This window comes from Chroicocephalus ridibundus, chromosome 7, assembly GCF_963924245.1.
Source record: "Chroicocephalus ridibundus chromosome 7, bChrRid1.1, whole genome shotgun sequence".
Lineage (NCBI taxonomy): Eukaryota > Metazoa > Chordata > Aves > Charadriiformes > Laridae > Chroicocephalus > Chroicocephalus ridibundus.
The window spans coordinates 22,436,849-22,463,984 of record NC_086290.1 but is presented as its reverse complement, the minus strand read 5'-3'; the positions used below and the strand labels follow the sequence as shown (position 1 = coordinate 22,463,984).

Sequence of the window (27,136 nt, the reverse complement as noted above, 5' to 3'; positions counted from 1 at the left end):
AGGGAGGCACTGGGTGCTTGAGGAACAGCCAAGCAGCCGCCAGACCCAGCCCTGGCTCCAGCTGGGGGGACTAGAAGCGCTGACTCCTGCCCATCCCCACATCATGGGATAGCACAGTGCACCCCTGCCCTGTGGTTTGCAGAAGCCAAGCCAGCCTGCATCACCGAACTGCAAAGAGATGAGCTACCCAGGCAGAAAACCTGGTTTTCCCCTGCAGTGGATTACAGCACCACTTCTAAGGCCCCTTCTCCACATCCGTGCAGATGCTTGGCAGCTCATTGGTGTACAACAGCACCCAGGACTGGTCCCAGCAAGCCCCGGGTGGAAGCGGTGGCACAAGGTTGGCAGCGCTCCCTGTCCCCTGCTGAAACCACACAGCAAAACCCCTGATGCCCACACGGTGCCGTGCTTCTCCTTTCCTCCCTCACCCATTTTCCACCAGCTTGTCTTGTCTTTCAAGCTGCAGTGGTGCTCATCTCTTTTCCCGCGGAGCCAAAAGGCCACCCTTAATTGCTTTTCATTTCATTTCTGCCTGCTCTCGAGTGCCCTCCACTCCCCTAAACACACTTTCATTTTCCTTCCATGCTGGCAGCAATCCCCAAAGTCCTAGGAAGCACAGAGGTCTATCTTTCTTGTTGGATACCCTCCAGATAATGTACCTCAGCTAGCTTCATGGCACGGCGCAGTGCAGGGCCAGCCCAACCCTTTTCCACGCTTTTCGGAGGGATGATCCACCCCTACCCAGCAGCTTGCATGTGTCTGGCAGACTCTCCAAGGTCCCAGTTAGCCCATGCCCAGACTGTTTCTGCTCCCAGTTTTTTCAATATGCACTGTTTATACTCATTATTTTTGTCACTTCAGCAGCCATCACAGCTTCTGGGGTGGCTGTGCCCTTTGAGAGCAGTCCTAGCAAACAAGGCTTGCAGCTGAGCTCTCTTTACACCAGAGCCAGACCCAGCCTCCAGCCTTTTCCTAGAAGTATAAAACAAGTCAGCTACTCTTCCTGGCAAGGACACCTTCCCTGCCAAGCATCCTCCTCAGATCTTTTGCAAACAATGAAAAGCAAATGTAAAATATCCATCCATTTTGCTGTCCGCAAGCCTATTTCCCCTTCTCTGTGCTTAGCCATGGATGAAACTGCATCAACAATGCTGAGTTGGAGGAGAAGCAGGGAGGACAGCTGTCCCTCAGGGGCACCACTGAGGAGGAGCAGCAGAACTCTTTGACTGGGGGACGGTCCTGTGGACAGGCACCCCACCAGGGATGTCTCTGGCACAACCCCCCTGCAAAGGGAGAGGAGCAGCCACGTTTTAAAAGATACCAGGCCACAAAGCAGGCCAGAGGGCTGGAGCACAGCACACAAGGAGAGGCTGAGCTGCTCCATCCTGGAGCAGAAGCAGAACTTGGAGAATGTTACAGAGAAGATGGCAGACCAGAGGCCCTCAGCACAAGCTGCAGCAAGGGAAATCCCATCAGGTCATAAAGATAAGCATCTCTTCTTCACTGCTTTATTTTTTAGAGGAACAGCCAAAGGTAAACAGACTGTTTCAAATCTCCAAACATCCTCTCAGGAGGAAGCCACCGAGCCCTGCAACCAGCCGCCTTGCAGCGGCAGGCTGGATGCAATGAAAAGGAGCATGGGGCATCTACATCCCTTGATGCCTTCACAGGGACACAGATGCTTTGTGTTTCAGCCGATGCATCCTGCAGAGGAAAAGCCAGTGCATGCAGGTGAAGGACCTGTGCAGTTAACTTCACATCCCACCTCTCCAGCCTGGGCAGGGATTCAAGCCCTTTGGGTGGGCAGCCACAGGTATTTGTACTCACAGCTCCATCAGCTCCTTCCCTGGGGAATACAGATTTGGGGCTGGTGCTCCCTCGGGAGCAGCACTGAAAAGCAGCCTCTGGCAGAAACGCTTGAACTTGGCCAGCTGCAGAAACCCAGAGGGGCTGCCTGCCTGCCCACAGCCCCTTTGCAGGGCCAAACTGCAGCAGGGGTGATGTGCACTGTGAAAAATAAAACTCCAAATGGAGAAAAAGGTCGAAATAGGAATTTTTGCCTTTGGTTCCACACAGGGCAGAGGTCCGGTCAGGCAGTACTGTCTTCTCCTGGCTGCCTGGCGGCATTTCAGCCCTGGGGCTGGACCAGCTGGGGATGGAGAGCTTCATTGGGGTAATAGGCAGAACATGGGGCTTAACTGGCAGCTCCGTTTCTGGTCATCATGGGGTGATACGCCCTGCGCAGGGACAGCTTTACCCAAGGGAGTGGGCACGGGTGGGCACGGAGAGGCACTGTCGGGGATGGTTGTGTGGCAGGGGGACGCATCACTGGCATCACTTCTCAAGTGAGAAATGAAGCATCCTGGAGAAAACACATGCTCTGATGCAGCCCAAAATAGCACTGGGTCTGCTCCAGGGTCCAGGGCTGGCACATGGAGGCCTGGGGGGGGGGGGCTAGCTTGAGAGCTGCCATTATGTGGGGCTGGATGGGCAGCCTGTACCCCGTCCTAATTGCTGGCAGCCCCTGCTGTGGGCTGCTCCCATCCGGGGGGCCCGGCAGTGACTCACGCTTGCTATAAACATGTCTCCCGACGGATAATGAATCCCGTCTGTCACCGCCTTCGGGGAAAGCTCTGGATTTTCTTTGCAGTGCTCCCCATATCCCATTCCCCCTCCCCTCCTGGCAGCCCTGCTCCCGCGTGGGATTGTTTCCTGATGCAGAGCAGAGCCAGGGCTCTGAGGCCCTTTTTCCAGCTGGTTGTGGTTTGCTTCATGGGCTGCGTGGGCTGAGTTTCTCCATTAACCCTTCCGGGGTGACAGAGGCTTCTGCACTGCTGGGCTGCCCCACAGCATCCCACCACCCTCCCTGTGGATGCCGCGCTGCCCAAAGCCACAGCTGTGCCAGCTGAGCAGCATGTGCACCCACTGGGGACCCCGTTTGTGCTCTCACCCCAACCTCCTCCTGCTTACCACGGAGGGTATCTCAAGCAACAAAAGCTTTATTGCAATTACACAAATAAGCCACAAAATACATTGCAAAGCGGCAGGGGAGTGAGGGGTGATAAAGAAGCGCAGAGAGGGGCAATGGGGAAATACTTGCTTGCAGAAGCAGGTACTGCTGCACGCTGGCTACAAGCTGCTGTCCCCCTGCAAGCTGCTGCTCAAGCGCCCCGGTCCCACTGCTGCCCCATACCACAGCTGAGGGAGGAGGTTCTGTGCAGCCATGGGCAGGGGGCTTCAGGCAGCTGGCCCAAAGGATGCCACGGAGGAGAAGGAGAAGCTCACAGGAAGCTGGCAACGTCTTTGGGGGGAACTCAAGCGTCAGCCACTGGCACCACGTCTGCTGCGATGCTCCGGTCAAGCGGTGAAGGTGTTCCTCCCATGGGGATCAGGGTCTGGAGAGCTAGGGGTCAATCAAGGGAGATGGTCAGGTCTCAGCCAAGGCTCCAACACCAGTGCTTCCCCCACCCAGCCCCAACCATGCCTTGGGCTACGCGGACATGTGGCCCCGCACAACGCCTGGAGCAACTCTCCAGCATGATGCTGAAATCATTTGCACCCTGAAGGCCAAGCCTGGGCAAGCTGTGCCCAGGCTGAGCTCTGCTACACCAACACAAACATCCCTTTGCCACTGGAGCTCACACATCCTACACGAGCACCCTGTGCTGCCAGGTGAGCCGAGGAGGTTGCCCGGCGGTGCTGCAGGTTTGCCTTGTAGGTTCCCACTGGGTGCTCAGAGGAGCTCCAGAGGAGCCATCTGAACGTATCGAGACCACAGACTTTGTGCAGGAAAAATGTCTCGACCCCCCCAGGCTGTCCCTGGGCTGAGCATTGCCCCAGCCAGCCAGCCGGTCTCTCTCTGCCGGCCTCTCTCTGTCCTGCAATCGTGGCTGCCAGGATGGTGACTGAGGAGAGCTGGTGCTGCTGGCCCCCATCAGCCCAGGCAGCAAGGTTTGGGGGTGATGGGCAAGGGTGAGTGCATCAAGGGGCTGGGGTTGATGGGGAGGAGCCAGGAGCTGGGACAGGAGCACTGGGGAAGGGTGCACACCCCTGTCCTACTTCTGGCTGTGAACAGCATAAGGCCTGTGAGTAGGTTTTGTGCTTGGTGTTGCACTAAGGGGAAAAAAGCACACCCTGCACATGTTCTGGCTGACAAGGAGCCAGGGTCACGCAGCCCCAGGCTGCCCCAGCACAGTGGGGACAAGCATCACAGGGTCAATCTTGCATCCCAGGTACACGACCGCATGCATGTGAGCAAATGCTTTTTTCAGTTCAAGAAACCCCCTCTGAGCATTGCTGCATTTAATGATGTGCTACACCATCCTGTGCACCCTGAAATCATTGCGTCTCAGCCTGAAATATTTGGAGGGGAAATCTACTAGAGGCAAGAAAAGAAATACTACTATGCAACTGAAAATTTGTTTTAAACACAGAGATGGCGGTTTGTCTGGGGTGTCAGGTTTGCATCTTCAACTGGCTTTTTATAAGGCAGTGAGAAGCAGCACACCGTTCCTCTGCAGCACTCCTATAAGAGATTTGGGAGCACACAACAACATCCCTTAGGAAAACCACAGCACCGGCTACAGCAGTAACCTCCAGTTACATCATTGCAATGTCTGAGTGGGAGCTCTTCCCTGAAGGACCCCACCAAAAAAACCCCCACAATAGTAAATAAGAGCTTTTGGGTGAGTGTGTCACGAATCTGCCTTGCTCTCCTTTGCACTGGGAAATCCTGTTGGATTTCCATTGCAGTTTGACCCCATGCCATGCATGGAACCCTGAATTCAGGAGTAATGCTGCTCCATCCCTCCAGACCACTGTCCCTGAGCTCCTTGTGCTTGGCCATGCTGCCAGCTGGCTGGTAGCCCACCACCACTGCGCCACTGTGCCCGCGCTTCCCTGAAGCATCCCACACCCCAGAGTCTCCTCTGGAGTATCAAAACCCAGAGAGGCTCCAGAGCCAGGCGTTGCTCATTCCCTTTTTGGTCCAGATGCAAATGCTCTTAGACACAGCCTTTCCTCCAGGAATAAATAATACCACTAAGATGCTGCCCACAGGGAACCAGAATACAGTGCTTCAGAAGTGCTTCAATTACTCGAGTCCTCATGCACATCCTGGCTTTCCCTTTCGGGATCAAAGCAGTTCCTTCTAGAAACAGCACGCATGTTTTAAATCAGCAACAGGCCACAGTTCAGCATGGGGCTTAGAAATGAAGCCTCCTCCTTCCACTCCATTTTTATCTCGCTCATCTCCTAGCTGGTTTTGTGCAGAGCCATGTGCAGAGCCGGCGCGAGCACCATTTCTGAGAAAAGACATCCCTGCAGTTAAACTGCCTAAACAGGGATGTGGGAATCCAGAGTCAGTGGTTTTGCACTTGGCTAGATTTAGTCGATGCTTTCTGAGCACTGATCTGGTGTCTCTTGCTCCCCTTTGCAGGACAACTCTGCTGAGGTGGTGCGGTAGGGGGGCTGCACATCTGGAGTCGAAAGAGTTGCACATCTGGTACATTCAGTACTTCCTACAAGACACTGCCACGTTACCCTTTGGATGGAGGCCTGGGGCTCAATGCATAGCAGAGTGGATTAAGATCCGCAGCTGCATTTTTTTTTTTGAAGGGAAAGCAAAAATAACTCTCTCAGCAGAGCCCCAGCTCCCTGTGATATCCAACATGGGAGAAGGGGAATTGCACCGAGACCGTGACCTTTCTGCAAGTCATTCCACCCCAAGCTCTGCACTCACACCAGCTGCAGACGCTCCTGCCTGCGCACGCCGACCTCCCTGGGGGCAGAGAGGACTGGAGACCCTGGGAACCTCTCCAGCAAAACCTTGTCCTTCTGTTGTGAAATGCCAGGCCAGTGAGACGGAATGAGCTTGAGCCAGCATAAGGTGGGGGCTTATGTCACCAATCTCGTCCCTTGGTGCAACTGGTATAACCGGAGAGTGCGGGGACATCCATGGCCAAGGGATCTGATAGCCATGAGCACTTGCCCAGGTAGGCTAGGGTGTCTCCATGAAGGTCCCAGCACTGATGGGACCGTTCCTGCAGTGGGACACAGTGCCAGCTGCCTCCTAGGTGGATGTGACCGCTGGTCACTGGTGAGGGGGACACAAATACCCACTCCCTTCTCACGTCCAGCAGCATGGCATGTCTTCTGCAAACGGAGCAGAGGCTGGGAGCACCCGAAATCCAAATGCTGCCCACGCCCCGGCTGGAGCAGGCTGCGAGCAAAAAGCTGGTCAAGGGGGACACCTAGTGACAAGCCTGAGGGGGCTCAGGGCCGAGGACTGGGGTACCTCTTCGGGACTGGTGGCTAGAGCCAGGCAAGGTTCGGGGCGATGGGCTGCTGGGCTCTCATCTTCTGCAAACGGCATGAGAAAGGTGTCAGAAAGGGTTTGCGCTAAGCAAAAGGAGAAAATGAAATTAAGAATTCATCCCTCCCACAGCACAGAGCGATCCCCCAGAAACCCTACCTCTGCCAGCACTGGAGCGGTGAAATTACCCTTGCTAATGGACAATAAGCTTGAAATTAGCATAATTAAAAGTGACTAGCACGAATACATTAAAAAACCCGAATTACAACTAAAACAGAGTATTAAATTTAAAGACTCTCCCTGAAGAAAGTCACTTTCCCTTAGGGGAAACATTCTATTTTTTTTCAACCCCATTACATACTAGACTTGCAAATACAGACTAGGAAAAAAAGGCACATAACAATACCCCAAACACTTAATTTTGGGAGCATGACCTGGGAAGGATATGAGGGGGAGTGGAAACCTTCAGCTGAAGCCCAAGGGCTAAAGCTCAGACCTCAGCCGGTCCCTCTCTGCTGGAAAGCCACACTGCTCCGAGGGCAGGGGGAAGCCTTGGACCAATACTTTCCCGCCAAAGTAACAATTTCCCACAAAATAACGCATTCCCAAAGAGTCTGACTGAGTAATACTGAGTCATTTACTTCCAGAAATGTTGAATCATTCTGTCTGGATAAAATGCATTGCTTTGAGAGACAAAAGGAATGCATTAAAGCTATCCTGTTGATTAACTGAGACTTTCACCTTGTATTGAATATTCTCTCCAATATTACATATGTGCATATATTTTTTTCCCAGTGGCATGGCTATGGATGCACTACTGGAGCATTTTAAGTTCATATAAAATGCAAACCCAAGACATAGCACAAGTAAAAGCAAGACATTGAGGCTCCTTCCAAAGAAAACAGCAAATCTCCTTTTAAGCCATACCAAAGAAATCAAAGATGAGTTTGATACATTCCTTGCGATTTTGTTGTTATCCTTGTTGTCGTCAGCATGTTCCCAGGAGATATTGCAGTTGTTTAAACACCTCTTTCTCTGGGCCTTGATCAAGCCCAGATCATGATGGATAAGCTCCTTAGATTCCCACATAATACTGGAGTTTCATTATGGTCTGGTTTTGTTGTTTTTTTTTAATTTGCAAAATAACCTGAGAAATGTGACCCCAAAAAGGAGCCACAAAGTCAAAGGTAATGTCAGAAGTAAGGATGCCTCGTCCATGCCAGTGCAATTGCATCCTTCACTACGTCCTCTCCTGCAGGATCCCACACGGTGCTTTCCACAGGCTCCCCTCTCTCCAGCCCTACAGCGAAGGGCTCAACTCCTTCCCACTCCCACTAAAATCTAAATGCACAGGGGGAAGAGGCAGCAGGTCGGTCTGTATCTCTTCCTCCACTAGGGAGGGGATTCCTGAGCAATGAGAGGTGAAAAAACATTTGCTTTTTAGGGGCCCAGCACAGATTTATCGTTTTTTGCATGCCAAGGTTGAGAAACCCCCAGTGTCACTTGCAGGAGGGCTGGCATTTCCCAGCTAGAGTTGCTCAAGTGTCTTTTTCTACTAGAAAGGGTCTCCAGATAGCTAAAACATAAAAGCACCCTTTATCAGAGCAAAAAGCAGAATTGTGATCGGTTTCGTACATCGAGATTCCTTTGCCTGCTCACGTCCCTTGGACATACCTCAAGCAACAGGATATCATTTGGATAAAGCGAGCTGAAATGCCACAGGGAAAAAGCAGAACCCAGTCTCATGGTCTGACCTCCAGGAGGACACATTTCAGCAACAGTCCTTAAGAAACACATCCCAAGCAGCGCTGCTTTTTATTTAGGCACTGGAAAACTTGTGAGAGCCTCCTGCTGCTCCACGCAGAGACAAGGCTGCAAGGATGCAGTGTTGCTGTAAGGTGGCCGCTACCACTGGGATGGTCCATGGCCCTCCTGTGGCCCCATGCATGGAGTGCTCCCACGAGTCCAGGTCCTTGCTGCAGCATGTGGCTTGACAGGTAGCTTGGATACCCGCCTGATGTTAGAGCAATGCTCATATCTGACCTCCCCTCCTTCACCCTCAAATTCCTGCAGTGGCTTTACTGGCAGGCACGGTCTCGCTGGGTGACAGATGTATTGCAGCAGACTGGGATGGGGATGGTACCCAGAGGAGGATGTTAACTGCGGGTTCAGTGGCACGGAGATGGGTGGAGAGGTATTGCTGCAGTCTGCTCCTCCTCTCTAGCAGCCTCTAGCCTCTGAGCTCAGTTGCATCTGGCGGACCCAATCTGGCATTTGCTATTTTGGGCAGCGCAATCTCAGTGGAGGTGGGGAATAGCACGGGGAGCACAGCACACACACAGCAAAGAAATTCAGGGCAGCCGCGATCTGCAGAAACTGCAGGTCCCCGTGCAAAGCCATTTCCACATTCATTGCAATTAGCACACTATTAAGGTCCCCTGCCTTCCTCAGGGCAGAAGCCCCTGACAGATATACGAACCCCACGAACACATTGGCTTGTGAGGGATTTCTCAGTCTTGGTCAAAATGATGCTGCTGATGATTTATGACTGCGCCCTGTGTGCCAGAACTTTAAAGTGCTCCCGCATGCCGAGAGAGCAGCACAAGAAGAGGCAGGCTGCTCCTGCCATGCACCTTGGTTGCTTTCCATGTGCCTCCATCAACTGCAAGATCTCCTCATGCTCCAGCTCGTCCATAGGAGAGCTGAGCCATGGCTAGATGGGCTGGCTCCCTCTGTGCATCATCCCTCTCCCAGGGGGGCATCACCACAGGCCACTGGCTGCCATCGCTTTGCTTCGAGGGTGGTGGCAGTGGGATACGGAGCTTTTGCTGGCTGGCACGTGCCCTGGGCTCACCACCCAGGCCACTGGGGTGGCTTTGGTAGGCTGATGGGTGGTTATTTTCATGCTGGGTCTCACACACAGATATTTTGTTCTTTCAACAGGAAAAATACTTGTGCTAGACCAGAGTGAGGAAGAGGAGAGACGAGGAGTGACAGTTGCCCACAACTGACTCATCACCTTGGCAGGTGGCTCTGTGCTTGCTCTGGCCAGTCAGCAACTTGGGGGAGACAATGTTTAGTGCCTGGGCTCCCTCCCTCCTGCAGCAACAGCAGGAATACAAGGAGAGGTCGCTGCCAGGGGAGGGCACTGCCTCCACCTGAGCCCCCATAGGACTGCCCAAAGCACCTGCGCTCCCCTCATCAGGAATAAGGGGACGTGCTTGAGCATGTTTGGCTACTGCACCGCTTGAAAGGCACAGCTGATCCAAACTGCCAGGAAGAGCAGAGCAAGGGGTTGGGAATGGGCAGCAAAGCATCTTAATGAAGGAGCTGGAAGCACCTTTAATGCAGAGGCTTGAAATGCTCCAGAGAGCTGACCACGCATAGGTTTTACAACACTTAGGCTGAGCGACTCGTTTATGCTCAGCAGCAGGGGATGGCAGCCACCTCCATCTTTCTGGAGCTTTGCCAGCAATGGACTCCTGGGCTGGGTGAATGGACCTCTAAGGGGTCGTGATGATGCTGCCTGATACACGCAGATAGCAGGCACGGGCTGTCTTGCTCAAGCAAACTCACTCCTTTTGCCTTCTCTGAGCCATGCTGTCATCCCTGCCAGCCACTAGCCTCTACGCTGGGGCTGGAGACCATAACCCCCTGCCCAACCCTGGCTCCACTGATGCGGTGGCATCACCCAGGGCCCCCACCACCGTGCTTTGCGAGTGCTGAGCAGTCTGCTCTGGCAACAGGAGGAGAAGCGGTCCAGCATCCCGGCAGGAGAAGGGAGGAGAAGGGAAGCACGAAGTCTTGGGGCTCACCTGGAAAAACAATATATTTCCCATGCGGTACAGTGCAAAAATGTATCACGTGGCTGCTTTAGCTGCTTGGGGACATAGTATATCATGATCCCCTCATTTGCAATACAGGAAAAACATGTACCATAAGGAAAGTAATAGATGGAAAATATATTTGTTTTCCCATTTGAGAGGTAGGAGAGAGAAGTAAAGCCTGGAAGCAGAAGACAGGGCTGGGCATAGAGGGTCTTGGGGAAGGGTGTGGGACGTAGACATGGCAGATCTGTCCAGACAAGGGGACAGTGAAAGATGTTTGTTGTCATACCATAACTTGTAAATTAATCTTAGGTAAAACCAAAACATTATGCAGGCCAAGTACCCTTCCTTTGAAAAAAAGAAAGCTTAGAATCATTCAGGAAGTGCATCGCTCACTGGGACCTTCTCTAACTAAAATAAAGATGATGACGATGATGCTGCTAATAATAATAATGATGATGATGATGATGATGACAATGAAGTTTTGTATACAACCCCCACCTTTCCTCCAAGCAGCCAAAAAGGTGCAGAAGGATGCAGAGGGAAGGATGGGGCTGGAGATGGTGGGGCGACCCAGGAGAAGAACAGTCAGAGCCCATTGGTAGCAGCGCTGCACAGACATTTATTGAACACAAACAACGACAAACACAGCTGGCTCACAGAGCTTCCTGAGCTATCGTCCAAAGGTTTTGCTCATGGGGATTGTTAAAAGAGTGCTTTCAAAGGCCCCTGGGGGTGTGAATCCCATACGGCTGAATTCTTCCCACTTCCAGTTGCTCATTAGTTAAAAAAGAGGACCATTTGTGTTTATGTGTGTATGTGTGATTCCCTTTGTTTAGCATGAAAAATGGCTTGTCTGGACCCTGCCATGTTGCAAAAGGAGAAGTCTGCAGGTGAACCCGTGCGTGCGCGTTAGCTTGGCTCACGCACGTTCTGCTTCCCAAATAACACGGAGTGAAAACTATGCCTTACCCTGAGGGCAGGGATGCAAGGTCGCAAAGGTGAGCCAGGACAAGCAAAGTGAAAAAAGAGGGAGCATCAAAGGAAGAAGGGTGAGAAAAGTAAGTACTCTGAAGCACACACAGCTCTGGGTGGTGTCACACATCCATAGGCTACAGCAAGTACCGCCAACGTCAACTCAAACATGTAAGTAGCTACACTAGACTGACACTAGAGACCCCGTCATCTTCTGAAGTCTCGCCAGTGGAAAAAAACCAACCCCCCTCCCCAACCCCCAAAAAGCAGATGAAGTAATAACACCATACGCTGAAAACAAGGACCATAACCAAAGAGTTTAGGAGCAGCCTCAGGAGCACAGTAAGGAGCTCATAAAGAAACGTTCCAGTGTGTGTATATGCGTGAGTATTTATATATATATATATGTTAGTAAAGAAAAGAGTATCTGTGGAGGCAAAGGGAAGACGGTAAATGTACAGGCAGTACAGGCTGGGTGGAGTGCCGGTGGCTGGAGAGGGTTGGGTGGTGCGGAGTGGAGGATGGTGGGTGGAAATTAGAGTGCGCCCATTCCAGTGACCTCAGACGTCAGCCTAGAATAGACAGGGGCAGAGAGAGGGGTGGGGGGGAGACAAAAACAAGCTCTTAATAACCGGAGCAGAAAAGAAAAGGAAGACCCTGCATGGCAGCGTTCCTCCTCTTACTTACTCCCTGCTCAGACCGGGGGCAGAGCATCCCCGAGTGGCTTAAGCACATGGGGCTTGGGCATCCCCCTGGAGGGCCGGAGCACAGAGCTAGCTCAATGGCCGGCTGCCTTCCCCTCTCCTTGCTGCTGCTGGGTAATGCCCGTCCCTGGCACCGCATCGTGGCAGAGGTGCCACCCACCAGGTGTGCTGGCAGGAGACATCCCAGCACACGGCTTCACTTCTACGAGCATCCCTCCCACGGAGGACAGGGACAGCTCCCCTGGCTTCTTCGTTTTGGTCTGGTTTTCAAAACCACAGGAAAGGCTGAGCTATGCCCTATCCTGCCCGCTGCCAGGTCATCTCTGCCTCTGCCACAGCGCAGGCTGCAGCTCAACCAGCCCTTCCCAGTAACGAAGAGCTGCTCGTTTTTCTTTTCTTTCTCTTTCTTGTCTCAAGAGGTGGGGGGGGTTGGCAAGGAGCTGCAGGGAAAGCCGCTTGGCCATGCCCTCAGGTGCGGGGCTGGCCCTGTCCCTCTCCTGAGCGGCTGGAGAGGCGCCATGGGTGTGGGCAGAGGGGCAGTGGGGCAGGATGGGATGGTGGAGGTCTGTTGCAGGTTGGGGCTGAGGTGGGTTGGGTGCAAGGAGGAGAAAGCACATACAGACCTCACCGGTGCTCCCAGCCCACACGCCAACAAACGTCGGAGTCGCCAACAGTCCCCTGTCCTCAGGACCCTGCCGGCAGCCATTGGTGCAGCACCAACTCTGCCCGCCGCAGAGGGCACAGATGGGTGGATGGCCTCAGCTTGCACGGCTGTGCCGGGCGGGCACAAAGCCAGCAAGAGGCCCTGTCTCCCCTTAAGCTCCCCGTCCACGAGTCCATAGGCGCAGGCAAACAGATCTGTGTGAGTACCCCGGATATGGCTCACTGCTGGCACGGAGCTGGTCCCCAACCCCTCTCCAGCTACACCTCCCCTGTACGCTCCCCTTGCAGTCCCACGCCGGACCCCCGGTCCCCCGCAGCACAGGCAGCATCGCCCTCTGGCGAGAGGCGGCGTTGGGAGCGCTCGGCCCTTGCAAAGTCCTGCCGTGCCAAGCTTTTTAGCATGAAAAGGAAGCAATCAGGTCATTCCCATGTCTTGCATTTATTGGACCGATTATTTTCATTGGATGGAAGAAAGCCTTTGGGAGGCCTGGAAGCACATGGAAGAGGCTCTGAGGTGGCAGTAAGCGATGCTGGGATCCCAGCAAGCAGGTCCCGAGTGATGCCTTCCCACCACTGGCTCAGCTCCGTCCCTGTTCCCGTCCCCTGCCTCATCCACAGGGAAAGACATTTGCGATTTTGCCCACCCACGAGCAAAATCCTTGAGTGAGGATGGTGGGTGGGCAGGCGACCGGCGCAAGCCACGACCACTCCGCCGGCAGCGAAGCAGCTCCCAGTTTCTAGTCAAAGTGCCAGCTGCGGGGAAGGGTCCTGCTGGTGACGTCTGGTCCCCGCTCAGAGGTCTCAGCAAGCCACCATCTGTCCCAGACAGCCTCAGGAAGCCCCTCCTAGCCCGCAGTGCCGGGAGCGAGTGCTGCTCCCACCACGCTGGCAGGATGGGTTTGACCGTGGCGGGAGGCAGCGGAGGTCAGTGTGGGGGTCTCACCTGGCGTTGATGAGGTACTGAGCGAGGCTGATGTTTGCAGGGGTTCCTGTGATGGTAATTTGGCGCTCCGATGACCCTTCCGTGGCGCTGGCAATTTTGATCTGCGCTCCTGACATCTGCCGAATTTCATTGATTTTGGTCCCTTGGCGTCCGATTATGCAGCCTATTAGCTAGAAAAAAAGCATGGAGGGAATGTCTGAGAAGCGACAGCCCTGGCAGTCACTGGCGGGACATGAGCACAACTGCACAGCTCCAGCCAGAAGCCTTCCTCCCTCTGACCTGGAACATGAGTGACCTTAATGCTCATGAAAACAGGAGAGGGACAGCCCAGGGGTGAATCCCACCTGCACGTGAGCACGGTCCTCCCAGGACACGTCCAGCAGCCTGCACTGCCCTGCCCTGCTCCTCAGGGGGCAAATTTCAACTATCCGCACACGATGCCCAGCATCTCAGAGGGCTTCAAGAAGGGCGAGGTGTTATACCAGGATCATTTTGGTAATAATAATTTTCATGGTCTAATAACTGGTCAATGTTCTACAAGGATGTGAATAAGTCATGTTTCAGACTGTGCTCTGCACTTATCCCCTTGCCAATCACAGCAAACATGAAGGTGGTTATACAGGACGCGTTACCAGAAGAAAACAAGCCCACCACCTTTCCCAGGGACAGTCCAACCCCAAGAGCCCCCTCATCAGCTGGTGCAGCCACACACCATTGATAGCTTCACATTGCTCACCCCATCCCACACTTCTAGCCTGCTGGGACACCCTCACTGCCTCTGTTACCCCCTTCAGCTCTTTTGGTGCAACGTAAGGGCTCGCTGGCATGCACATCATTGACAGGAGAGCACCATATGGCTGTGGCACCAGCAGAAGAGGAGAATCCTACTTAAAAACATGTCTTTCACACTCTTGTGAAAACATTAGAGCCAGCTGGAGGCTTGAATCTCCTCAATTGCCTACCCCTTGAATTTCCTCAATGATCCTCAATGGCTTGAATTTCCTCAATGGTCTTCATCTTTGCTGTCGCTCATTTGTGCATTGAACTATGGTTCCCTCAAGCACCTCTGCAGCTTCATAACACACACCGAGACGTCCAGCTTTACCAACAGAGGCATGAGGTGTTTCTGCATGCCTTTCTTGGCCATCAGCATTTAAGCTCCTTTCCAAGGTTGCACCTGGTAATTTTATATATGGGACGTTCATCTTGGCAGCTGGATTTCTGTCACTGCAGAAGTGGCGACAACTACGCTTCCAAATGTTCACTGGTGCTGTTGTCAGACCATGCAGTTTGTCCCATATGGACCTGAATATACACCTCACTGCAGCACCGGAAGGGTATCAACTATGTCAGGGGCTGCAGTGGGATGTTCAGCCCAACAGCTGCCTATCCTGGTCTTCATGGTGCAGAAATAACTCAGAGATGCTTCGGCAAATGAAAATCCCTTACAGCCAGGAAGCTGCTGGAGAGATCCAAGGAGAGAAAGCTATTCGGAGAGATGTGCAGCAACATCCAAGCATCTCTGCAGAGCATTCAAGTTTCTCCTGACAGTCAGAGGAGTGACAAGATGGCTACCATCATATTTCCTTGAAGTGCAGTGCAACCACAAGGTGACCTACACCACTAAAACACACCTGTAGACCCTTTGCTTTAAGCAATTCAAACCTGTCCTCCACTTCCAGGCAAGGTGGCAGTAAGTGTTTAAGAGCCTTCAAACAACAGGAAGCAGAGCTAAGGAGGCATTTTTCAGCAGGCAGAAAGATGCAGGTGACGACATTTAGTGTCGCGCAGGTCTGATGAGAGCTGGGTTTTTAGCGAGAGAATGCTCTGAGTGCTCCCAGGTCCCGTGGCAGATCCCTCAACATGTTAAAGGGGAGGAAAGGCTCCTTTGCAAGGGGTCACTTGAAATTCCTGAAGATCTTCTCATTGCTACCAGAGCCATGGCCACCCACACTTGACAGATGCGGCTGTTGCAACCTCAGGAGCACTTGCAGGGGTCCCTGCAGCCTCCCGGAGGGGGCTCCTTGCTGGACAGACAGAAGGAGACACACGCTCAGCCCTGCTGCTGTATCCCATGGGCTCCTCTGCAGAGCCCTCCCGTGGTGGGTGGTTGGCCCTGGGGTGAAGCATCTTCAAGGGTTTCAGCCGGCAGATGCTCAGAAGCTGTTTCACTGCTGTGTCTCTTGGGTGAAAGGAGGCCTGGGCATGCATCCTGGTGGAGCAGCGGTGCCCAGCAGCTGCAACCAGGCTTGCTGCCTTTCCCTTGCACTGCTGTGTGTTAGTGAACAGCAGGAAGAAGTGGCAACAGCTGCCAGACCTAGTCCAGAAACTCCTGATGAGGATGGGATGAAGGTGCTTCTAGGTGATAGCGACGGGGACAGAGACTGGAAGTCATGCGACCACTTGCCCTGATCATGATTTAAGCACAGCGCCAGTGCTTAAATCAACCCATGCAACCGGTGGGCCAGTCCAGAAGCAAGTGAGACCTTTGGATCCAGGTGCCGGCTGTGTTGGGCTCTCCATCCCTCCTCCTCCCACCTGAGCATCCCCTTGCACCGCTTGGTGCCCAGCATGACTCCAGCCTCCTCCCAGCAAATATCCCAGTCCAACATCCAATTTACCACAATGCCTCCATCTATAAGACCCAAAGGCTGCCTGCCACCCGTACTAAGATGAGACGCACCATCCTTCAGATGCTTGCGTGGCACTTTGTGGCATCAGAAACACTATTTACTTACCTCCTCTTCAACACTCCCCCCCTCACCCCACCCCTTCCAGTAGCTACACTTGAGCTGAAACATCATCTCAGATTTGCCGGTGCTAGGCTAAGGAAGTACAGTTTGATCAGGGCTGGCTCAGGAGCTCTCTCCCCTTCCCAGTGCTGTCAACTGGGCATGTTTCATGAGCACTGAGTTCACTTGGAAAGGGAAAGGAGCATTAAGGAAGATTGTACCTAGGAAAGCTACCAACGGGGTAAAGTGCTTTATGCTGCAGGCTGATCTCCAACAGACTGCACATGGCATGAATGAACCTGGTGAAGGGGTATCTCTAAACATATTTAACAAAGTCATATGCCTGAAGCTTATATATATATTTATACACACACACACACACACACACATATATGTGTGTGCACACATGCCCACGCCAAAGAATCATTAGGATTTACTTACATCATTGGGAATGGTGAGTTCATGAGTACTGGCCGGGGGACTGGCATCCAAACCTGGGCATATGCAAGGGAAAATGGTTATAGCTTGCAGAGGCAGCGCGGTGGAGTTCCGCTGCTTTCCCGCAACAGTCAACACTGCAAAGGCTGCAACCTGCTCCGGGGACGGGAGGGGAAGGGGATCACACACTCTGGTACAAGGAGGAGGAAGATGGTTGCTACCTGACTCTGCTGGAGCTTGGTGACAACTTCCCCTGCATCCCTCACGCTGACCTCGCAGGTGCTGCCCCATGAGTGCCTCACTTTCCACCCTCCATCCTTCCACTGGGAATGGCTTCAGAGGAGGGTGCATTACAGTGCAACGTTTCAGCATCGCTGGGGAGCATCTGACAGAGGTGGGAAAAGCACCGTCCCTCCTTCACACAGCAGCAGCCAGCCTGCTGGCTGAGAAACCCAACCCTAGAGGCAGATGCCTGCCGGCGCCAGGGCTGTCCACGCACCCTCCAGCCCTCTCTGGGTACAGCAGCACAAAGCCACTTGGTTACGACAGCAGCTTGGTGCCCCACGACTGGTTTCCCTGGGGGATCCAGCAGTGCTAGCACAGAGCAGCCTGCAAAGTACTTTGTAAGTTAAAGCCCCACAGACTCGCAAGCTGAATTTAAGCCAGACTGCTGAAATATGCATGCTATCTGGGCCCAGGACTGATGGTCCCTTTTACTCCCAAGGGAAAGCACAGCAAACAGGATGGAGATTTAGAGCCTGCTCCCCTACGAAATTACATGGCAAGGACTGAAGGCAACAATATGCTTCTTCCCAGCCTCTCCTGCACCAGTGCGGGCACTCTCCTCCATGGTGGGAAAGGTTGGAGCCAGCAGGCTACCCTGTGTGTGCAGCTCCAGAGGTAAGAGGACACCATGCCATAATGCTCCTGGGCCAGGCTGAAGCCCGCCGCTCCCATGGGTTCCCATATTAAATCACCTCAATCCTGAAGCAGGGATGTCCTATTGCAAATCTGCAAGACATCTGTCTTGCAGATGTCTGCAGTCTGGAGACAGGAATTTGCAGTAATCACAAAAAAAACCCTTATCCATATGATATGAACTGCCGAGGAAGGCTTTTAAAAATAGTGTGTGCGAGAGTCCAAGACACTTGAGCAGAATAAGGGGGTGCAGAGAAAAGAAGTACAAGTACACCGTAAGCGCTGGGCTGCTACAACACAAGACTGCAGCAGCACCAAATTCCTAGTCACCCAATCCAGCAGGGCTTCCTCACACTGCATGCCAGTATGCCACTGCCTCAGCCATGCTGAACAACAAGTTTGGCTGGTCTGCATTTCCATCGAGACCCTCTGCACTGCGGAAGAGGAGCTCACATCCAACAGCCACCTAGGTTGTAAAACCCAGCAGGTCTGAACTGATGTCTGTCCGGATTCTGGCACTGTCACAGAATCACAGAATCACAGAATCTTCAGAGTTGGAAGGGACCTCTAGAGATCATCTAGTCCAACTCCCCTGCTAGAGCAGGATTGCCTAGAGCACATTACTCAGGACTGCATCCAGGCGGGTCTTGAAAATCTCCAGAGAAGGGGACTCCACAACCTCCCTGGGCAGCCTGTTCCAGTGCTCTGTCACCCTCACCGTAAAGAAGTTTCTCCGTGTATTTGAACGGAACTTCCTATGTTCTAGCTTGTGCCCATTGCCCCTCGTCCTGTCACTGTGAACCATTGAAAAGAGTCTGGCAGCATCCTCCTTCAACCCACCCTTTAGATACTTGTATGCCATAATAAGGTCTCCTCTCAGCCTTCTCTTCTCCAGGCTAAAGAGTCCCAGCTCTTTCAGCCTTTCCTCATAAGGGAGATGCTCCAGTCCCATAATCATCTTCGTTGCCCTTCACTGGACTCGCTCCAGCAGTTCCCTGTCCCTCTTGAACTGGGGAGCCCAAAACTGGACGCGGTATTCCAGTTGTGGCCTCACCAGTGCAGAGTAGAGGGGGAGAATGACCTCCTTCGACCTACTGGCCACACTCTTCCCTATGCAGCCCAGGATTCCATTGGCCTTTTTGGCAACAAGGGCACATTGTTGGCTCATGGATAATTTACTGTCTACCAGGACCCCCAGATCCTTCTCCTCAGAACTACTTCCCAGCAGGTCCACCCCTAACCTATACTGGTGCTTAGCATTCTTCCTTCCCAGGTGCAGGACCTTGCACTTGCTTTTGTTGAACCTCATTATGTTCTTCTCTGCCCAGCTCTCCAGCCTGTCCAGGTCACGCTGGATGGCAGCAAGATTTCTAAAATGCTAAAGTGAAGCTTTATGTTGCAATTCCATTTCAGCGTCACCACTAGAAAGAAGAGTATCGGGTATCTCCAATGTGCTTTTGCATGATTCCTGTGCTTTCCCAAATGCAGCTTCCCAGTTGCACCATCCTTACAGAGACAGAACGCCTGGGTCCATCATGCAAGCATCTGCTTTCAGGAGGTCTCTCTTACCACATTTTTCACTTGGAAGTGCACAGAGGAGGGGAAATGCATCGGATGGGGATGCAAATCCTCCACTCAGCAGCCCTATGCCCTCCTTCACCTCTGATGGTTGTACTAATGCCAAAAGCCTTCACAAAACAGCTCCTGTCCAGGTTTTACACAGTGGGCAATGCTTAATGCTGACTGTACAGTACACTGCACTGGAAGAGACATTTCAACCGCCCTGGACCGTCTTTCATGATGAGCCTTCTAGAAGTCTAGGGACAGATGGACTGCACCTAACACAAAGACATGTCCCCCAGGGCGCGGGTGTCCCTGCCTCTCTGCTGATGAAAGCTGTGGCACTGCATCACCCCTTGCATCATGATGGCCATACAGGAATGGCCACATCCTTCTCCATTACCTGGAGATTGTTTATTTTAACATACAAGCTCTTCCCCCTTTGATATGCACATGCAGTGCCCATGTGTTCGGGGGCATGCAGAAAACAAGGCTGTGCAGGTTGGTATCATGAAATCTATTCTTGCTATAGTCTTGTGGGGTCTATTTACTTGGGCTACATTTCCTTTCATAGTGAGGCGATGTCCCCAGACTCCTTTGAGGCATGAATGTGATGTGCCCTGGTTGGCCGCAGAGCACACATGTGCCCAGAGGAGGTCTGGCTCACATTGCCTGTGAGCCACCATGTCTCAGAATAACTCCTTTAAGCAGCAGTAGGTTATAAAATATAAGCACGTTTGGCACATGTGGATGAATGTGTAGGATATTTGACATCAAAATTTCTCCAAGATTACAGCCGTGCTTTGGCTCCTCAGGGTCCCATCCCACTAAAAATGCAGTTCACCCTGAATGGCTTAGAGATGGCTAAAATTGTGTCTTGTTTCTGTTCCCACAGGCATTTTTCTCCTGTTTCTGAGCAAAGTTTATGCAAAACTAAATGAAAGAATAAGGATGATGTCTTTTCATTGCACGGATGGCTGTTATTCACAAACATCAAAAAACTAGGCAATAAACTCCAGGCACTTTTCTTTTGACATGCTCTACAAAGGAGAATGGCAGGCACGGTGCTGCCTCGTCTCTCCCTGCCCACCAAGAAAACCTGCTGTCTTCTCCACAAATACCACAGTTTATCTAGGAGCACAACAATGGCACAGTCCTACTTAAGAAATATATTTCAACAGAAGCCTGCTTATTTCCCTGTAGCTTTGTATTTTACCTGATGATTGGCCCATCAGATTTTGAGCTTCTTCGGAGGAATGTAAGGGCAGCTTTTCTCCTGAAGAGCAAAGAAGAAACAGGTTTAATGCTTTTGCCTTCAAGGAGATAAGCAATGTCACTTCATCTAGGAAGCTCAAAATATGATGAACATACTGTCAGAAATGGCATTTCCAACCGGCACTTCCACCACCGAGCAAACAATGGTACTTTAAGTATTTCCATCCCCTGTACTCTATCTGCTTCCCAGGTCACCGTGAAAACACCAGCCTTTGGGATGAGGCTGCTGAGCCACACCATGTCTGGCTGTCCTCCCATCAACACGGCTCCCTGCAGCCACAGCTCCTTCCCATCACTCTCCCCATGCTCCCAGGTAGCATCCTGCCCAGCTCAGCACTGCTCCTTGCAGACACTGGGGCAGCATTCCCGGCTGGTGCCAAGGTGTTCCCCCAGGGAAAGTGGGGATGTCCCACCGGGGTCCGGATCAGCACGAGGCAGGGGATGCTGCTTCCTCTGGCAGGGAAGAATGGGACTGGTGCTCATCGCTTCTGGTGGGAAAGCCAGCAGAGCTGGGAGCAAGGTAAGAGTGGCTTCGCAGGAGCCGTCCAGGCGTGCATGGTTAACAGCTGAGAGCTCGCCTGTGAGGACCGTAACCCCCAAACAACTGTCCTGTCTCCCTGTTAGCCTTTCCCCATGGACATTGCAACTTCAGTTTTCCTTGCCCTGCTTGTTTCCACTAAATAGCATGAGTTTAGAAAGAGAGAGAAACTCTACAGGTAAGAAGAGAAGGATATCTAGAAAGGGCATGTGGGTACGTACCAGGGAAAGCGGGGGTGGTCTGTCCAAGGGGAGTAAAGGGGGTTTGCTGCATAGCCAACTGGTGGAGCTTGGTCAACTGCTGAGGGGTAGGAGGGACATTAGAGCTAAGAAGGTTATTTTCATAGAGTACAACAAGTCACACCAAAAATCAAGAACAAAATTATAACGGAAGGAAAAAAAGAAAGCAAACCAAAAAAAAAAACCAAACCAGGAAGCCATGGTGAGACATGGCAAAAACATTAGCACAAGGACTTGGCCTGGGTAAAATGCAATAAAGCCCAAATCTTTTGCAGAAGTGCTTGGTCAGGGTCTGAAGTACGATACCAGCAAGAAGCCCATTCTTAGTTTCTTCCCCTCGTCAAATGGTTCAGCTCCTTCACTGTGAGCGAGCGGCCGCCTCGGCACACGGCCGGCTGCTGCCGATGGCACTTCCAGATGCTGCCCTCCCCTCTGGGGCTTTGCAACCTGCAACCAGAAGCTGCTGCTCACTTTGTGGTAGCTTTAGAGCAGAGGAGTGATCTCAAAGGCACTGTCAGGCTGGTGGCCATCACATGCCAGCAGCCAGAAGACCCTCTTTGTGCTCCTGGATCTGCATCATGACCGCTTGCCCCTGCAGCAAATGCTCTTGTGCTGCACTTCTGATGGGAAATGCCTCTGGGAGATGGACAAACTGCATCTCTTAGCATCAGCTCATTATGAGCACAAGCCCCTTAGCAGTATGGGGAAATATGGGCTTCAGCCATGACCAGTAGGTATTTCAGATCCTTCTATCCCTTCTTGTACCGGGTAGGTTTTCATGCCCCGTCAAGAAGCAGTCGCATAGAGAGGAGTTTGTTTGGAATACATTTTGTGCTCTGTTTTCCTGCTCCAAAGTAAAAAAAAAAAACCAAAAAAAAACAAAAACCAAAAGAAAACAAACCAAAACAAAACAAACTGGGCTGAAGTCAAGCAGTGAGCAGGAGTGAGGTTCTTTATCACCTCCCACTGGTCAATTTGATGGGTGCTCAGGGGGTTGCCAGGATCCATCATCCCCCAAACACAAACCACTCCATGCACCCAACCCCTCCCCAGTGAGGGAGAGGCAGGAGTTACTGTTTCCACATTTTGGGGGAAACAATACTCAAAAACCTCCTTGCTCCTGAGGCATGGCTGGGGAGAGAGCACGGGGAGGTCCGGCTGGAGACAGCGAAGGGGAAGCGCTGGAGAGAGCAGACCCAGGGGCTGAGCACAGCGGGAGAGAGACCGGAGGATGGCGGCGGGGAGGGGAAATGCCTGCAAGGCCCCAGAGAGGTACCCGAGGGAGCCCTGCCCTGCCAGAGGCATGAGGACTTCCAGCCTCCACCGGCCTGGGGGAGAGGTCTCACCACCCCACGAGAAGAGGCACATGCACATCTCTCCCTGTGCAGCACGGGAAATCAGCAGAAGTCATGCTTACGACGGGGTCCTGCCGAAACACAACCAGGTCTGGATAGGGCCGGGCATGCCACTGCTCCTGCAAGTAGCAGGGACACAGCATCCACTACTTTTTAATTTAAGAACTTTCATGTTTTCTACCAAATTAAACCCAGGCGCACCCTGTTTGTGGAGCTCCTCGTTACAACTTGTCCCACCAGCAGGACTCCAGATGAAACCTCCTGCCTCTTTGCACGCACTGCCAAGCCCCCGGGCAGGGGTCCCGCTTTCACCCAATGGGGAAAACAAAACCCTTTCTAATTCTGATCTAGCATATTTTTAAGACACAGTTTGGATAATGGTATTTAGCAAACACCCATATATAGCAGCAATGAAAAAAGCCTGGAAGAGGAGAGGATGGCTACGCCTAGGCATTAAAGTGAAAGCTGCTACGTGAATGCTTGCAGTGCACGAAATGCCTCCTCTCCCATTTCCTGGACCATTTCTTCAAACTCTGGTTTTCCTCGCAGACCAGAGGGGAGCTCCCCCACCAGCACTGTTCGGAGGGGCAGGGCAGGACGGGACTGGGACCAACGTACAGCCATGACGAGCATCACTAGATACCCACAGCAATGCCCGGTGACATCTTATCGGCTGCCAGCCTGATGCATACCCAGGAGCAATGCCCTGGTTTGGGAGCATTCCTGTGCTTGACATTTATTTCACAGCCCTGCACTCCCAGTTGGCATGGCCATCCTTTCATCTCCCATCACAAATTTTGTGGAGGCAGGTAGCTACACATCACTTCCAAAATGGCTTACGAGTACCTGGGCAATGATGAAGCCTTTTGCGAGCCAAAACTCTCGCTACCTGGGGGGCTTTTCCCAGGGGATAAAATCAAGGCAGCAGCTCACATTCTAGCTTTGGCATTCAAAATTCTGCCCACTCTGCAGCCACCGGTCTGTAAAAGGCATCCACTAAACGCAGACACCTGCGAGAGCAAGGGCAATGGTCTAAAACCATGTTCAAGACTGGTTTCTGCACTGAGCGGTGTTTAAAATGACTGATCCTAGTGAGAGGGCTAAGACAGTAAGGATTGAGCGCATGGCCGCTGGATGAACGACTTTTTCCAGGTCTCAGCAAATCTGTTGGGAGTAGGGCAGAGTGCAGACAGCAAATGTATTAAATACATTTAATTCCTGACAATCAGAAGAGTATAATAACAAGGAAAACACTAAGCTGTTGCCACCACTTGCAAAGGAAAACTGGGACAAAGAATATACTGATCTACCCTCACTAATTACGCAGGCGTATTTATTTATATTCCGCTTAGGGAGCAAAAATGAAGCACGCACACAATTAAGAATATTTCCGAGCAACGATCACAGCAGGCTATTCAAAGTACATGCACAGTGGTGTCGCATGGAAAGCCAAAGCCTGGCCTCCACTAAATTGGGTGAAATCACTGGTCCTAAGATCAAAATCCAGCCTACAGCTCCTAACCGTTCCCACGGGGAGTTTGCATTCGCGGTGTTGAACAGCCTTGTCCCGTTCTCAATCATGAAAAAGGCGATCCCATGATTTAATACCCAACGCATCCATCAGAAAGAGGAACACTGAACTGCATCATACTCTTCCCATGAGTGTGACAGCTGGAGAAGGCTTTCTACCCAGACCACACCAGTGCTGCATCCCCAGAGCGGCACTTTGTGCTCAGCCCCACTGTGGACCCCTGACTCACAGGTGTGCCAGCAAGAAGAGGCTGCTGCAGTGGGACTTGTTGCGTGCTTTGTTCCCTCTGAAACACATTTAGAAAATCCCAGCTTTTTCCAAGAGCTCCCTGGCATGTGTCAGCCACGATGACCCCAGAAGCCGAGCTGTCTACTGCCAGCAAGGAGCTGCTGGCATTTTGCAGTGCTTCGCTGCTGCTTTTCATAGAGAAATCCTTTAAAATCGACTCGTTTTCTATTGCTGTTGGTACGTTTACACGCAGACGTGCCAACAATTGTTCCCTACATGTCCCCCTGCAAATGTGCTGTGGGTTCCTGACCCTCCTGGCGTGAGCAGGGGCGTCCAAGCATCAGCAAAACTCATCTGTGCTGCAAGTCTACGTGGCACCTGTCTCCACACCAAGGAGCGTGAGACGAAACAGGGACCGTGCCCGTGATGCCTCCCCAGGGCGACAGAGAGCCAAACCCAGTGAGAAAGCCGTCAAACCCAGGGTGACCACTTCAGTCTGGGGTCCAGCTCCCCTGGGGAGGCGCAGAGCCCTCGGTAAGGCGAGATCCAGCAGTGTGAAGGGTGGCCATCCTCTCCATCTCTCCAGGGGATGCAGGTGGCATTTTGCCCAGCCTCAGCACCTGCTTCCGAGTCTCTCAGAGGAGGACCCCCAATAAGGCACGTCCCCCTGCCCAGGCTTCAAGCAAGAAAGCACGCACTGCTGGAGCTCTGTCTTCTCCCCACCCCAACAAAGCACTCAGCACCTAAATAAGCCTTTGGCTTACCAACATTTTAAGGACAAGGGGGGATATTGAGGGGAAAGTCTTGTCTTTTTTCCTTTTTTTGCTTGTTTTGATCATTTTGAGGCACAAAATGCATAGAATATAGTTTCTCTCAGAACAAAGGGATAGCACTGAACAAACAATTTAGCATCAGGCCAAGTCCTCAGAATTAATAAAGTTTAGTGCCAAGAGGTTAAAAGGCTATTCAAGGTATTACAGAAACAGCACATGGCCAGTTACTTTGAAAATATGCTATTAATATTATTGTCTAATATTAATATTATGTGAATTAACAGTAGCATGCAGGTGACATAAAAGGTTATAAGAAAAATTAGGGTAAAACTCACATCCGGGTGTGGAATAGCGTATTGTCCCTGAATTGTATAGGCCTGCAAAAGAGAAAAAACACGTTATTAGGGCTGGCAGGAGGTGGCGGCAAAACCTCATGCCTCTCCACAGGGACTGCTGTCCCCGGGGTTTGCTCCTTTCTGCCTGACGTGGCATAAGCGTTGTTAATGCAGGGGCTAAAGAGGAGCTCAGCCCCCACCCTGCTCTGCCCAGGGCCACACGCTACCCCAAACAACCACGCACGGGGAGCTGAGCCACCGGCACACCTCGCCTTGTGCTCCGCTGCTGGTGAAAGCAGGGTGTAGGATCTTGAATTTTGACTGAACCGGCTTCATTTTGAGGTTGCAGGGGATGAGGGAAGCACTTTTTATGCAACGAGCAGTTACCCTGCGTGCTCCCCTGGCAAGCCCAGGGGAAAAGCCACCCTGTGCTGCATTAAATGCACTGGGGCAGTGAGTCCTTGGAGTGGGAGGGAGACAAACCCCTCCAATCAAAGCCGGAGCACACTGAGCCACCTAACTTGAAGGGCTTGGTCTCAGTTTGGCTTTTCCAAATGGAAGGAAACAGCTCTTTAAAGATGACAGAATTGCATGGAGCAGGAAGCCTGGGCTTCGTTGTACAAAAGCTATTCATCAAACCAGAATTACGTGTAGCAGATCCACGGCAACATCACCGCTGCCCTATCTAAATGTGCATCTAAATGCATGTAATGTGATCCCAGGAGGCAAGCCAGTGCAATGAGTCTCTCCGTATTTTCAAGTGCACAGCTCTTAACATGCTTTACGCTACCCAGTATATTGCAGTGCTCTGCTGGGGTAAGAGGCATTGCCGCGCGGAAAGCCCGCTGGGCAGCGTGGGGCTGGTATCCCCCCAAGTGGGGAGAGGGCTCAGGGACAGGCTGCCTCCACCGCAATGCCTTTCACGCGCTATCACTGACACATCCATGCAGATGTCTGCCAGGCAAATTATTTAGTGTTTTAAACATCGTTTCTAGCAATCCTTTCTCTTTTGTAAATAACCCGAAAACAAGCACCGCTGTGGGTAAAGACCCAGACACTAGAGAGCCCAATATTTGGGACTTAACCAGCTAGCAAAACGTATCTCACTGGCTGACACATTATTCAAATGATTCTGAAAGAAATGGCAAAAAGAGATGGATAACACTTTAAAAAGGGAGAGTAAAGATAGACGAGAAAAAGGGGAAAAAACCTCTGAACCTCCTGCAAATTTGCCACATCATTTGCAAACAGCAAAGTGCTTTGCGTGAGGAAACCCCCCAAAATCCTGGAGGAGGAAGGAGGCAAAGCCCCGCACACAGAAATGGCAGTCCCAGTGCCTGCCGGCGTCCTGGCACTGGTGTGCCTGTGAGGACATGGCAGAGGCTGCTCTAAAACGTTCACTCTTTCGTGGCAGTTTAATTTGGGCATTGTTTTTTGATTAGAACAATTGATTAGAAAAAGCTAATTAAAGGCAGGAAGGTGTCTTGGACAGATGCAACCTGACTCTGACAGCACCCGCCTATGTGACCCCTGGCTTTCCGCAGAGGCTGACATTGCACGGGCAGCAGGGCTGATCCTTTTGGCAGTTGCCACTGGCCACTGCGTCCCTCAGCCTGCTGAGCTCCTGCAGGTTCAACCCACCCCAAAGCACCTCACAGCACCACTGACTGTCACCTGCTGTCCCCTACCCACGCGCCTCGTGTCACTCCTCGGGCAGAGCCAAGGGGCTCGCCAGCGCTCCCTCGGGGGCAGCAGGGAAGAGCTCTCCTTTGAGATGGTCGCTTCTTCC

General features: G+C 52.2%; 1 protein-coding gene across 14 annotated transcripts in view; it reads right to left on the bottom strand.

Annotated features, from left to right (window-relative positions):
• Window positions 1-3,204: 3,204 nt before the first annotated feature.
• The window catches only part of PCBP3 (poly(rC) binding protein 3), a 58,832-nt gene continuing 34,900 nt past the window's right edge, over window positions 3,205-27,136 (bottom strand). For 3 of the 14 annotated variants that reach the window (XM_063341211.1, XM_063341218.1, XM_063341212.1), the window contains 6 exons: window positions 25,348-25,389; window positions 21,108-21,186; window positions 20,290-20,349; window positions 16,599-16,651; window positions 13,426-13,595; window positions 3,205-3,403 (listed from right to left, as the gene is read on the bottom strand). In XM_063341211.1, coding sequence (XP_063197281.1) covers window positions 3,358-3,403; window positions 13,426-13,595; window positions 16,599-16,651; window positions 20,290-20,349; window positions 21,108-21,186; window positions 25,348-25,389 — 450 coding nt within the window. In that variant the 3' untranslated portion in view covers window positions 3,205-3,357. Of the gene's footprint in view, window positions 3,404-11,607; window positions 11,688-13,425; window positions 13,596-16,598; window positions 16,652-20,289; window positions 20,350-21,107; window positions 21,187-25,347; window positions 25,390-27,136 lie in introns of those variants that run through there. The other 11 variants (XM_063341213.1, XM_063341221.1, XM_063341214.1 and 8 more) reach the window with 7 other exon arrangements.